General features: G+C 38.2%; 1 protein-coding gene across 1 annotated transcript in view; it reads left to right on the top strand.

The window, feature by feature from the left end:
• The window catches only part of tsnare1 (T-SNARE Domain Containing 1), a 149,673-nt gene that overhangs the window by 126,933 nt on the left and 7,414 nt on the right, over nt 1-15,326 (top strand). The window contains exon 11 of the mRNA XM_017478041.2: nt 241-350. Coding sequence (XP_017333530.1) covers nt 241-336 — 96 coding nt within the window. The 3' untranslated portion in view covers nt 337-350. The remainder of the gene's footprint in view (nt 1-240; nt 351-15,326) is intronic.

Below are 15,326 nucleotides of genomic sequence, written 5' to 3'. Positions count from 1 at the left end.
ATACCAAACACTACACTAAATCTTAGGAGGGTTGCATTTGCACATTATTTTCTTACCATTTATTCTATCATTACTCATGACAATGAACCTAACTATTTTCAATATATATGTCTACTATTAGATGCTAGATGTTGAGTTTTTTTTTTGTTTTTTGTTTTTTTTTGTATTGTTTTATGCTAAGATAATTGTCTACAGCAAATATGTTTATTTTATAATCTTATCTCCTGTTTGTGTCCACAGAAGCAGCTGAGAAAAAGGAAATGCTATTTACTAATAGCTGGAGCATTCATTCTAATTCTACTGATTGTCATCATTGCTTTGTCAACCAGAAACTGAAAGCAAACCCACAGGTAATCCATCTGCCTATTCATCAGTACACAAAACCAATATTCTTACAGTATACTCACAATAAATACATTCTTATTCTTTTTGAATAATAAGTTAAATGTGATCAGATTTTTTTTTCTTATATTTATATTATACTTGCCTTTGTTATTCAAAAATCTTGCAAATTCAGAAATATTCTTTATTCTTTGATAGAAAATATTTCTGTTTTTAATGTGCCATTAATTATGATGAATTAAAACAGAGCTTATATAATGTACCATAAAAAAGAAGCACCATTTAGCTAATATGCTGAAATTAAGTACATTTGTGCAACCTGAGATAATAAATCATCATGAAATTAGTCACTTGAAATCTCATTTCTGATAAAGTGACTCACTAATATTTAACATGCAGTTTTTTTTATAAAACGATGAGGGCAGTTTCTGAATAATTAATTTATTCAGGAGCAAAAAAGCAAGCGACCTACATTCACTTGAACATACAGTAGTTTTCCATTAGTAACGGACATCATCTTTACTTATTCATTTCCATGTTCATTGCCTCATTGTATACAGTATGGGTGACGTGCGAGAGACTTGGGGACAGTCAGAGAACTGAGTCTGTTTTCACAAGATGGAACAGGAGATGTTAATCTCAGCAGTTGATCTCCTCTCACAGCCTCCTGTGAGAGATCAGACTGAGTGACAGTCTGGACTCCTTCAAATATCGATCAACACACCCACTTCTTTCTCCCTTTCTAGATAACCTGCACTGGTCATCCTCTCTTCCCCTTTCTGTTTCTCTCTCTCTCTTTCCACATTTTCTTGAGAATTAATAACTATAATATTAGTAATAATTATATGCATAATATTATAGTGCTAATAAACATGTTAGTATAATTAATCCCATAAACTCTTAGATTATTACAAGGTTATTGACCCTAAAACATATTATTCAGTTCTATAGGAGTTATTTGGTAAAACTGTTAAAGTATATACATTTACAAGTATATTCAAATAAAACTGTACGTTCAAGTAAAAAAGTACATACATTTGAGTAACTCTGGATTTGTTGAAAAGTCCTGGAAGTTAATAGTAATAATTATACTAGTTTGAGGTATTGCATGTTCTGTTAAATTACAGTAATAAGTCCAAACCAAAAATCCTAAGTCATGTGAAAATATAAGTACACCCCATGGAATCTTGACATATTTGGACAAGCAAACAATTGATCCTCTTTGAAACACTGCTTTAATGAAGTTTATAGGGTGTAACAAATGACACATTGAATTTTCCAGTAATTTTCACTTTTTAAATTAACAAAACACAGATCAGTCACATTGAAAAAACAGGTACACCCCTACATTTATCACACCTTCAAATACATAAAATTAGAATCAGGTGTTCAAGATTGGGTGTCAGTGATTAGAACCTGCTTATGGAGTGCAGGTGGAACCTGTCTTCATTATTATTATTTTCATAGCATATTTTCCACTGTAAGGAAAATAATCTACAAATGGCACAGATTTCAAACAACTGCCAATTTGTCCAGTACTGGCTGTCCCAGAAAATTTAGCTCAAGAGCAGACAGTCTGATGCAAGCAGAAGTCTCCAAGAACCTCCAAAATGCATGCTTCTACAATCAGAAAGAGACTGCTCATGTCCATGACCTGCAAGACCTGCCAGGAAAAAGTCTTGCAAAATACCAGTTTGCCAATGAGCATACAGGCACAGACCAGGCCTTTTGGAGTTGTTTGCACAGTAATAGCAGACATGTTTGGTGCAGACCATAGACAGGTTTTCAGGAGAAGCACCTCACAGAAACTGTGAAGCATGGTGGTGGAAATGTTATGGTTTGGGGTTGCTTCGCTGCCTCAGGGACTGGACAGCTTGCATTCATTGATTCAACTATGAATTTTGCATCATATCAAAGACTGCTTGAAGATAATGTGAGGCCATCAGTCAAAAAAGTTCAACTTGATCTTGAAGTGAACCTTTCAACAGGATAATGATCCTAAGGAATGGCTCAGAAAGATGTTATTGAGGGTTATGGAATAGCCTAGGCAAAGCCGGATTTGAATGTCATTGAAATGTTGTGGGGGCATTTGAAATTGGCAGTACCTTCAAATGTCTTGCAACTGAAAGAATATTGCATGGAAGAGTGGTCAAAAATTCCAGCAAGCCTTGTGGACAATTATGTAAAACACCTGCAAGAAGTTATTTCTGCTAAAGGGGGCAATATTAGATTGAGGCCAAGGGTGTACATTTTTCACAGAAGAATATCACATATATTGATATTTCTGTTGAATAAATGATTAAAAAAGCTACTTTTCCTTGCAGTTTTGTTCAAGTATATAAACTTTATTAATAGGCACTGTTTCAAAGATGATCAAATATTTGCTTGTCCAAATATGTCAAAAAAGCCAAAAATTTCCATGCGGTGTACTTATTTTTTTCACATGACTGTGTGTGTGTATATATATGTGTGTGTGTGTGTGTGTGTGTGTGTATGTATGTGTGTATATATATATATATATATATATATGAATATATATATATGAATATATATATATATATATATATATATATATATATATATATATATATATATATATATATATATATATATATATATATATATATATATATATATATGAATATATATATATATATATATATATGAATATATATATATATATATATATATATATGAATATATATATATATATATATATATATATATATATATATATATATATATATATATATATATATATATATATATATATATATATATAAAGGACCCATTGCATTTGTAGGGTTAATTTTTATTTATATTCTTTATTTATTTTTTTATTCACCTGCACATTTTGTTGGTCTCTTCTCAGTCTGTACATCTTCCTCAGGTTGACTGTCAAAGATCATTTATTACTTGCTTACAAAAATCATATTTGCAGTAGAAATGGGATTTCAGTGTAGGCTCTGTGTAGTGTGTGGGGAATGGATGCAAGCGGTGCGGCAGCCTGAGCAATAATGTCTGGTACGCTGCCATCACAGGCTCTGCTGTAAGCCTGGAAGAGCTAGCCAACCTGCTGTGTTCGGGGAACCAGCTCCAAAAGCAGTATGGATTTATAAAGAATTAACAGCTCTGAGTCTATGTAAACACAATGCGCTCTGTTCTGCCGTTAGCCTGTTTTATTCATTATTTTCCTTTTGTCATGTGTTCTGTTTCTTGGCTGTTTAACCTTTTGTTTGCTCACGGCTAGGAGTTGCAGTCTGATAAGTTTTTTTTTTGTTTGTTTGTTTGAGAGCTGAGCCAGAAATTAATTTATATCATAAATCATATAAATCTCTATATGATAGAATAAAATATAAAAACTAATAACAAGTAATCTACAACATGGTTGTGGAATTCCCTGAAAAAGATAAGAGCAGAAAAAGAAAGGACAGAAAGAAATAAAGCACGAGAATGAGGGTCTGCTCAGAGGCACAGAAAGGCAGAGGGGGAAACAGAGCCTAATATATCAGTTTAATGAGAGTAGCAATGACAGAAATAACTGTGGAGCCGCTTCGCCTCTCAAATCAATAGCCTGGCGCTTTATGGCGCACTAAATAACGCAATAACTGCAGCCTGACACTTATTCCTGCAAATTATGTTACCAGTGCTGCCCTCACATCTTGTTTACAGAGTCATTTGGGGGAAGATATTCTTCAATATGCATGTCAGTGCCATGCATTAACAGTAGTGTGTGGTGCCATTAAAACTGGGCCAGTGAGGGACAGGCAAAGGCTTGCTGAGTCACCCAGCTGCTAAAAATTGAACCCTTAATGGTTGGACAATTGGCTATTTCTCTTTTCATTTCTATTTCAGTGACCACAATGCAATACAGTCTGCTTTGAAGGTCTCTATTGGACCATTTTTAATAGGAGCACTAAAATCTTTCTCAACCTCTACAACATGGGTAGGACTGTCGCTCAAAGCAAGAAAATTCTGGCTCCAAAATTAAGTGACCTCACCAAATAATATGCGGTGTAAAGTTGTACACTTTTATATATGCAGAGCTGTCAGGGAGCTAAGAGTAAAATGCAGACTTCTAGGAGTCCATTCAGTGTCTGAAGTACCAAGGTGTCAGCAAGCACTGACATTTTTACTGAATTCCTATCTGTTTCACACATACACTCTACAAACTAGACAGTATTTTGTTGCTGACACAGATTTTATTCCTTGCTGAAATTAGATTGAGATGATGTATGCAGAGTGAAATCACTAAGTTGTATTTTTCTGAGCAGTATCAGAGTAAGCCTGTTATAAGTAGCCTTTTACAGTTTATAATGGGGTGATCCTGCAGAGAGCAAAACAAAGAACCTAGTCTATTGATTTAATGGAAGTAGAGATGACAGAAATAACATTCAAGAGAATTATCATAGTATTATAGTGGGATTTTTATTCCTCAGCTGTCTCAAATTAGACCACACACACACACACACACACACACACACACACACACACACACACACACACACACACACACACACACACACACACACACACACACTCTTTCCCAGTCCACAAAGACAGATGCCTCTGAGCAGAAGGGCACATGGCCAACACGCTTCACTGAGTCTACCCAGGTCCAGGCCCATGTCTGCATGACCAGGCCAAGTTTCAATTTGACCCTTATCCAGTTTGAAGCTGACTGCTGAGTGTGGGATTAGTGGGCCAGCGTGTGTCTACACCATCCACCACGCCTCACTCTAAGCCTGCCGTGTGGGCTGCATTCACACTGTGGAGTCAGACGCACTCCGAGTAAAAGGACATCAGACAGAAGCTGCTTTGCCAAAGGGGCACGCTTCAGCAGGATACAGGGTTAAAGCCACCCTGTCAGCTAGTGTTTACCTCCAGCAGCCCTCGGGATCCTTTCAACTCCTTTCTCATCCTCTGCTTTTATCCACTCAGTGCACGCTTGCAGAAAAGCTGCACACTGCATCAGCAGATGGTATTAGATGGATTTTGCTGGAGTTTCTGCATAGCGTCAAGTGTTGGGTTGTTTATTTATTTATTTATTTTATGTGTCAAATTCAACATGCAAAATGGATAGAGGCAGTCACTTGCTTTGTCCTTAAATATCAGGTTTATAGCACATTATTTGTTTTGTTATCAAGCAAGCATAGCTAACATAGCCCATTATTTACAGCAATGTTTGAAGTGACAAGCTGCTGAACCTGCTGGTTGTCAGTGGTCATGTTGTACCCCTGCCCTGCACATTTGACTTTTTTCCCTGCTCTAATACACCAGCGTTGATGTAGGAGGGGCATTTTCATCAGCTGGTGTGATCACATATGCAGGGCAGATGTACTACAATACCGGGTCCGGGACCCACTTGGGCAGTGGACTTGTTCAGCACATTATAAACTTAATATTTGAGTATTATGTGGATGGCGGTTTTCAGGAAGAACATCTGAATAATTACAAATTGCACATTTTAAAACTTTCAGAGGGTAAGAGAATAATCTTCTTTTTGACAGTTTTGTATTGTTTTTAAAGCAAAATTTAACTACTGACACAGACAGCTTGCACTCACAGCTTCACACACAAGGCGAAAAGCAGCAGCTGATCACTGGTTCTCCTTGGCAGGCAGAACACTTTCCCTTGCCTTTTTATTCCACTTTTCTTCTCACTTTGTAGTCAATCTGTTACTTGGTTGTTCTATTTCACTCGTTTGTCCTTTTAAGTAGGTGTTTTTCTACAGTGTTAGTGGAGTTAGAATTGTTTTTTTTTGTTGTTGTTTATTTATTTTTTTAACAATAATTCTTTTAGTTGACACTTTTGTCTAAAGTGACATTTGAGGCAGGATACAGTTGAGCAGTTGAGGATCAATGATTTTACTTTGGCAGTGTGGTGGTACTGAGATTTAAACACAACTTTCCAATCAGTAGACCAAAGCCTTAACTACCAAGCCGCCACTTCCCTGACCAGGAATCGAACATGGCCCGTGGCAGCGCGAACACAGGAACCTAACCATTAGACCACCAGTATCACTGACTGATGTTATCGCTGACTGGCTAGAAAATCAATTCTTAAAGATTATGTCTAAGAGAGTATGAAGCAAGCTTTTTGAACTTGTTAGAACTTGTCTGCAATACTTTTGATTTAATTTTTAGACTTTCTTTGGCTATGAACACTTCACAGAAACAAAGCTGTATTTCAAGCACCTTGATAAATGTTTCAGTTAATGCTCAAGCTACATTTTTATATTTAGCTGCTAAATCTGGTTTGCTTTCAGTGAAACAGTCAGGAACCTAAGTAAAGAGCTTATTTAAATTATTTTATAAAGCCTAGTCGTCAACACTGAGCTGGATTCCTGATGAGACATGCAAAGATGAGAGGAGGAAAATCCAGGAGGGGGAATAAAAGGAATATTTAAGGGTCTAACAAAACCTTATTCTTATTCTTGCTCAAAATCAGTATGATTTGTCCCATGAAATAACCTGATGTCCCTATAGCCTCTTAAGGCTGTGGTGCTGAGGGTTTTTATTTCAGGGCAATAATATGTCAAATTAATAATGATGTGATTATATTTGCATAGATTTTTTAATTGATGAGCACAATACAGACCATGAGGAAATCACTCTAGGAGTACAGTCTCATCATAGTCCAGCACCCATGGAGCCTGGTAGTCAAAGCTTCATGTCACAGACCACTACAATTTTTTTTCTGGAGTCTGTTCATAATATTTAGCTGCAAGTAACATCTTGTCAAAAATCACCCTACCAGTCTAAGGCTTACTTAAGTTTTAATGTTAGTTCTTTAGATTGCTCCCTTGGTATACCAGCAGTGAGCTTTAACTCTATATGCTCCATGCACACACATTCACCCACTCATTCACACCTAGAGGCAATTTACTGATGCCAGTACACCAGTGACTATGCTTTTGGGAGGCAGGAGGAAACTGGAGAACCCCATAGGAAATCCATTGTGACAAGCACTACATGCAAAAGTAAAGCTCCAGTTACATAAAGTCCCTTGATTAAATACACAGCTAAAACCCTGATTGGCAACAACAGTCACCGTTTAATTTTTAATTAGTTTATGGCAATAAATAAATAAAGTTTGTAGTGGTTATGTTTTGTTTCATAGTGGCATTTCACGTTACTTCTTTTGTCAAGTTCACTAGACTCTGAACAGATGAGACATCTGTTTTGAATTTGAAGCAGCAAATGAATGCCTATTCCTCTGTCCACTCATCTTTAAGTACCTTTCCTCTGGTCTGATAAGCTGTCTTCAACTAAATAATGTACATCAATGCATGTGATTAATTAAGCCACAACAAAGTGTCTTCAACAGAAGCAGACTGGTTCATTTTTTGTTACCAAATTATGGTCGCCTTTTTATGCATTTATTGGGTCCGATACAGTATTTTGATAGAGTACTTGGTTGAGTCTGCTGAAATGCTATGCTGGATGCACATCTGAACCACAGTCTGGCAGTTGATGATCCTTGGTGACATCATGTGATACAGCTTATACTGTAACATCTGCTTTGAACATAAACTTTCTTGGAATTATCAATATAGTTTGCCACACCTTTAGCAAGCTGTTGTTTATTCATCCCTCTTGAATATTGAGTATTGTTACTTGACTGGTGATCCTTGTAAGATTCTTATTAATGATTTTAAAATTGTATAGCTCCTTCATTACTGGCCTTTCAATAACTTAAGCACCTACTGGTGTTAGATAAGAAATGAAACTCATGGTTAAGTGCTTACCTTAGACCTAGAATAGTTAATTCACTAATTTACAATGTAGTGTGACAAGACGCTCTCAGTGTGAACCCAAATCTTCTTAGACAAGGCTTTGTGGGTAAACTCACCTCATGCAAATTCCAAACCACATTAGCTTTGTGGAACTAGTTTGCTGCTTTGAGATTAATGGCAGGGTGACTACTTGATTTAATAGGGTTATTTCATTGCTTCCAGGCAGGAATAAACAACAAAGTTAATTCAAGACATTAGTCACTCTCGTTTCTGAGAGAAGTTTCTGAGTTCACTTCTGACTGCAATCACAGGGTCAGTAGTCTTATTGCTTCATATTTTAAAATCTGTTAAAAAATCTTAACGTACAAATATTACAAATCGTTTGTCCTGGTTGTCATGGTCAGGGGCTTGGATTTGTGTAAGTATCAAACCTAAACTGGTATGGGATCAGTGGCTTACAAAGTAATATTTGAAATATGAATTTTATTTTTTTTATTTTTTTTTCTTCCAGTTTGGTATAGTCAGACATGCTCCTCTTGTTCTTCCTGCTGCAGTCATCTTTAGGAAATACTAAGACGTAAAGCTGATTGGTTGTGCTTAGCTCTCCATAGCCCCATATGAAGGTTTAAGCTGTCACTGTAGTAGCATGATCAGCATCCGAACTGCTCATTCTCCGATGGAAAGAGCTGGGCTGATGACACTCAGCTTGACTTTGTGTGTATTAAACGGGGAAAGGACATTTTAAGAACTTAAAGAAGCAGATAACCACAGACTATATGGGCCCCTCTGCCCAGATTGATTTGCCCTGAAAAGCATTTGACTTTTAAATCTTGTTTTGGCTTTAGAAAAACTATCCATCTGCTCAGACCTGAAGTTTAATGCTGGCTGATGTGTAAATTGTATTGTTGCTCATTATGTTAAGTTTATTCTTCCATGATAAGATTTATGTTTAGTTAGTTAAGATTAAAGATACACTATCCGAGTTTCACACCTGTTAGCATGTTTGTAGGTCTTCAATTTATCATCCTCCCAGGGCATTCTGGAATGTGAGAGCGGTGTAGGATGTCCGCTAGCTCCCTCTTCCTCTCTGTTAGGCTTAGTGCTGGTGGGTGGAGGTATGGTTGGCTGGGAGCTAGCGAATGCTGGAGATCCTCCCTGTGGTGGCTTTGATGTGCATATCGCCAGCAGAGTCTGGATCTTGGCCTGAGAAGCAGTCTGATTGGAGGGAACCCTCTGATCTCCATCGCTTCAAAGCTGGTGTTCTTTCTCTACCTGCTACTACTTTCTCCTTCCCATTTTCCCTTCTCTTTAGTCCACTTCATATAATTTTACAGTGAGTTTCCTCAATTTCTCTCCTTCTCCTCTCTTTTTCTCCTTTTCCCTCTCTATTTTCCTCTTCACACTCTTTCTATCTCTCCCCCCACTCAATTGTTGTTCTTAGCCAACATTTCCACATAGTAGTCATGTTTACATCAAATCTGATGGACACATTTGTTTCTATGAGCAAACACCCCATAGACATTAATCTGTGCACATAATGTTAGTGTCTTTCTTTCTTTTCCCCCCCCCCCAAGTTCACACTCACTCATTATCTCATTCTCTTTTTGGCAGAATATCAGTTCAGAATTTCCTTTTGTTTGTATCTTAGAAATACATATGAGACATATTGTCAGTTATTTTGCAGCTTTTGAAACCTTATTGCAAACCATGGCATGTGGCAATAACAATTATGTGGTGAGAGCAGTGATGCCATTTCCATAAAGAATATTATTGTGCAACAGCTGCTGTGAATGTTATATCTGTGTCAAAGAATGAATGCACTCTTTGAATTGTGTATTCATAAGGCACTGTGATACAGAAGTCCTATAATTGTAGAGAACAGGTATAATGATGACATTTACAATACACAAATGACTCAAAGTGTTAAGACCAGACATAAGGAAATAAAAAAATACAACTGATTTACTATATAGCATGCAAGTGCAGGGAGGCTGTGTGTGCTCGAGCAATTGAACCTGGACAATGCTGTCTATCACTTTGTATCATGTGACTTGCTGTTGCTTTGCAGCTGCAACTTTACATCTACAGTCTAATTTATCTAATCTAACTCAATAGATGTGTCTAAATCTTTGCTAGTTTGGATGCATGAATATCCATGTAAGAAATGCATAATATACAGCTGCATTTCAACATATTATGCAGCCATATGAAAAAATAAGTACACTCCATGGAAATTGTTTGGTTTTTGACATATCGGACATGCAAACATTTGATCCTTGTTGAAACGGTGCCTATTAATACAGTTGATATACTATTTTATTTATTTATTTATTTATTTTTAATCAGGTTTTCAATCATTTATTCAACAGAAATATTAATAGATGTGATCGTCTTCTGTGGGAAAAGTAAGTACACCCTTGGCCTCAGAAGCTAGTATTGCCCCCTTTAGGAGAAATAACTTCTTGTAGGCATTTTGCATAATGGTCCACCAGTTTCTGACATCAGCTTGCTGGAATTTCTGACCACTCTTCCATGCAATATTCTTTCTTTTGCAAGATGTTTGATTGTTTTCTTGCATGCACTGCCTGTTTCAAATCCCCCCACAACATTTAAATGGGATTCAAAGCCCATAATATCAGTTTAGCTAGAGATTTGATTCAAAACTCAAGGTTTCCCTTGGGGTAGCTTCATCTAGTGAAATGGGAACAGCACACTTGAGAACTGAGGCATGGCAAGGAAAGCTTGGGGATATGCAATATTGACACAGTTGTAGTTTATAGGTTACTTTAAAGGTATCCTCAGTGGTGTGTTGGGTTACTTTTAATGGGCTGATGTGGTGAGGTGTGAGCTTTCTACAAATCCCAGATGGTCTCAGTCCTAAGTTGATAGCCATACCTGGTCACCTGGTTTATATGTGGGAGTCTCAGAGGTATGTCTGTCAGCAAGAAGTTGATGGGATTTTTTTTTTTTTCTGAAGTCTTCTGAAGTTATGTTGGAATAACTATTCAGCTGTTTCAAATGCTGTAGGTAAGCAAGGAAGGGGAATGAGCCTGAGGGATATTGCAAAACTGTCTATGACTTGTAGTGTAGTAGTTTGACCTTGAGTGGAGGGCAAGTCTGTGATAAACTCACTGGCACAATGGGACCATGGACATTGTGGGAGTTTCCAGACATGGAACCTTAGTCTGGATGCTAATGGGGTATGATTTAATGAACCATTGTATATCTTATAGCATACCATTGGTATTTGCTGATAAGTAGTCAGTGGGTCTGTGACAGCAGGGTGACCAGTGACAAGAGATAAGAGCCTAGGTTATTAGAGCATCTTGAAATGAAATAAAGACAGCTCTTATTTTGAGGGCATTGGGCAGGAGCAGGGTGATCTTGGAGTACTTGAGCAATTTGGCTGTTGATTTCCCAGCTAATGACAAAATATGACTTTGGCAAGATGATATTGTTTATCATGGGTTTGGGACTTTCTGAATAACCAGGACAATAGGATATTGTGATATCCTGTTTCATAGTAGTTTCTTTGGTTGCCCCCTAAGGCATCACGTGAGAGGGTTTAAAATAGTACAGAAGATTCAGATGAAACATGAGTTTAGAGATCCTATGACCCTTTGCACGTCTTTGACACTTCGGGGCGTAGGCAGTTCTGCTGCTGCTTTTACATTGACAGGATCCATGATAATACTTGACACATACTTGACTTATAATGTACCCCAGAAATGTTATTTGGGACTTGTGCAATGCACACTTCTCCTTCTGGTCAAAGAGTTCTCCATGAGTCTCTAAAATACCATTTTTATGTGTTGGATATGCTGGGGTAAGGAGTTCAAGTAGATCAAGATGCCATCGAAGTAAGCGATCACAAATTTAACCAGCATGTCTCTGGGGACATTATTAATGAATACTTGGATGACTGAAGGAGCACTGACCTGTCCATATGGCATTACTAAGTATTCATAGTGTCCGAAGTTTTTACTGAAGGCCCTCTTCCATTCATTGCACCTTCACTTTGAATATCAAGCTTGGTAAAGCTGGCGAGTGTTTTTGGTTTTGAAGTTTCAGCACTGATGGTACTAGAGGCAGTAATCTATATTTTACTATAATTTGGTTCCACTGTAATCTATGAAGGGATGAAGAGCCCCACATGAAGTGGGTGCCACAATGATGGAAATATGGTTTATCATTTCTTGTAGCTGGTTGGCAAGCATAGCATGTATAGCAGAGATCTGCTGTTTCAACAACATGTTTTAAGCAAAAAGAGCTTGGCAGAATTTACTGAAACCGGTTGTGTCCATGTTTTTTGCAAAGTCATCTGAGGTGATCTTGGGCAGATGAACATAGGTGCAGGTCTATGGTTTCATTTAATACCAATCAGTTAGAAAAACAAAGGACTAGCCAATACTCAGAACATGACACTAATGGTCAGGGGACTAGCGAACCACCATAAACAAAATTAGACTTAAGAGCAAAATTATCATCAGTCCATGTTCAAAAAAATAAGGCAAGATAGAAAGATAAAAAAGTCTTCACAGGCACAGGCCCAATCATCACAGGCACAATTCTGGAGCAAGACTTTCTAAAAACACAATATTTAATAAATATTTAATAAATTATCATAAGTTGATACAACATACAGTGTGGTGTGGTTTGTTATGTTCTGCTTGAGTACTGGTTGATCTAGTTCAGCAGCATATTCTGTAGTTGATGTTTTAATTTCTTGATCCATGTTCACCATTTTAACTTTGAGTACCGGACCCTCTAATAGTCTCTGTATGGCCTTGCTATATGGTGCACTATTTAGGAAGTTTTGGCATTTTCTAATTAGGTCTGAAAGCATAGTGTAGAATACCAAGTGCACTCCAGATGTCCTACAGTGCACAGCAATTGTTCAAAGAATTTAGTATGGGGGATTCAGCATGTTCTTTGCTGTTGATAGGCAAAAGGGTGTAGGTCACCTTTTCAGACACAGGGTAGGCTCAGAGGTCAGGACCATGTGCCAAGCTAATCCCTAACATCAAATACATCATAGACAACATGATGAACATTTTGTATTTTGTCGATATTCCATTATTTTGCCTGTGACTTAAAAGTCATATATTGTACTTTTTTTTTTTTTTTATTGAAAAGACATTCTTATGTGTCTAAAACAAAAAGCAAACAATGTCTGTTTAACCAAAGTGCTTTTGCAGAATCACTGGAGTATCACTTCTTGTTTCTCACCAACCTCCCATACTTCACTGCTTCCCTATGCCTCTTTATATTCTTTCCCCGCAGCAGTGTAACCATTTGTGGGTGTGTGTCTGTGTGTGTGCATGTGTATGTGTGTTGTGAGCATGAGGGGGTTGCTGAGACATTGCCTGGGGATGTAGTGACAGTAGCGAGAAAAGCTTCATGGTCATCACTCCTTCAGAAAAAGGCTGCAGGTCCACTTGCTCTTATTTCATGGACTGTGCTTTCCCTACCTTCTTCTCTCTCTCTCTCTCTCTCTCTCTCTCTCTCTCTCTCTCTCTCTCTCTCTCTCTCTCTCTCTCGCTTTCGCCTCCCCCAGTGGAGCAGACGCAAGTATCGAGTGAGAGAGTGTAGTGTTTTTGTGTCTGAAGGGAATGGAAGGCAGGTAATAGATGTGTGATGTAAAAGTAAGGTAATGTCGCAGGCAGTGAAGCAGAAAAGTAAAGATGGACAGGAGCTGAGTAAGAGAAACTGGGCATGCGGGAAAAGGTGCAGGCTGCTTCGCCATGTACCTCATTGTAAAAGGTCTGTTGAAACTCAACTTCAGATATACTTATTCACCTTATTACGATTGTACAGATTGGAGGTTATGAGAAAAAGGCTAAATGATTAACGATTGGATGGGAAGCATCTTGCTGCTGTTCTAACTGCTGTTTTGTGTCAATGTGTATATGTATGTATGTATATAGACACATGGGATGCAGACATGGGGGGGGAAAGGTGCTCTTTTATTTAAAGTGAGTGAAAATGTATGGGTGATGAGAAGGTGAGGAGTACAGGAACTCAGCGGGGTCTTCCTGGGCGGGGGGGCATTGAGGTGGTGCCCAGGGCGACAGGATCTGAGCATGGGTGCCGGCAGGCAGTGTGGTACAGTGGGGAACGTTGTCTATGGTGTCTACATTGTCATCGTCTGCCTCTGTGTGAGAGAGAGAGAGAGAGAGAGAGAGAGAGAAAGAAAAGTGAGTGAGTAAGTGAGTGAGAATTTAGCAGACGAAGCATAGGAAAACTGGCTCACCTCTGCAGACTGGATGCACCCTTTTATAGCTTCTTCTGGATGGTGGAGAGCAGCCACTCCACTTATTGGCTGCCAGCCGTGTTTATTACTGCCACCCTGCCTTGTAGCCATGTGCTTCTAAAGTGGCACTGTCCATTGAGCACCCTGCCGGCAGGTGCACGAGGAGCATGTAGTGTTTTGTGTATGTATATATAATTACGTTCCAGTCAACTGGAAATGTTATGAATCAACCTGGACGTGTGTCTATATTGTATCAACGCACTGTGAAGAGGATGGTTCGCGTGGCCAAAAAATCTCCAAGGATCACAGATGGAGAATTGCAGGAGGTAGTTAGGGTCAGAAAGTCTCCAAAACTACAATACAAAGTGACCTACATCACCACAAGTTGTTTCAAGAAAACAGCCTCTATTCTCATCCAAAAACAAACTCAAGTGTCTTAAGTTTGCCAGTCACTACTAGAACTAAAAATGGGATCGGGCTCTATGGTCAGATATAACCAAAATAGAGCTTTTGGCAATAAACACCAGAGGTGGTTTTGGAGCACACAGAGAGGTAGCCATATGGAAAAGTACCTCATGCCCACGGTTAAATATAGTGGTGGCCCTTTAATGTTTTGGGACTGTTTTTCTGCCAGAGGTCCTGGACCTTTTGTTAGGATACATGGCATCATGGACTCGATCAAATATCAACAGATATTAAATGAAAACCTGACTGCCTTTGCCAGAAAGCTTGAATTGGGCCATGGTTGGATCTTCCAGCAGGGCAATGATCCAAAACATGCATTAAAATCAACACAAAAATGGTTTACTGAACAGAAAATCAAGGTCCTGCCATGTTCATACCAGTCCTCTGACTTGAAATCCATAGAAAACCTGTGGGGTTAACTGAAGAGGAGAGTCAACCAGTGTTTGAAGGATCTGGAGAGATTCTGTATGGGGGAATGGTCTTGGATCTCTTGCCATTTATTTTCCAACCTCATCAGGCATTATAGAA

The sequence above is a fragment of the Ictalurus punctatus genome, chromosome 1 (assembly GCF_001660625.3).
Source record: "Ictalurus punctatus breed USDA103 chromosome 1, Coco_2.0, whole genome shotgun sequence".
NCBI lineage: Eukaryota > Metazoa > Chordata > Actinopteri > Siluriformes > Ictaluridae > Ictalurus > Ictalurus punctatus.
This window is presented reverse-complemented; position numbering and strand designations above follow the sequence as displayed.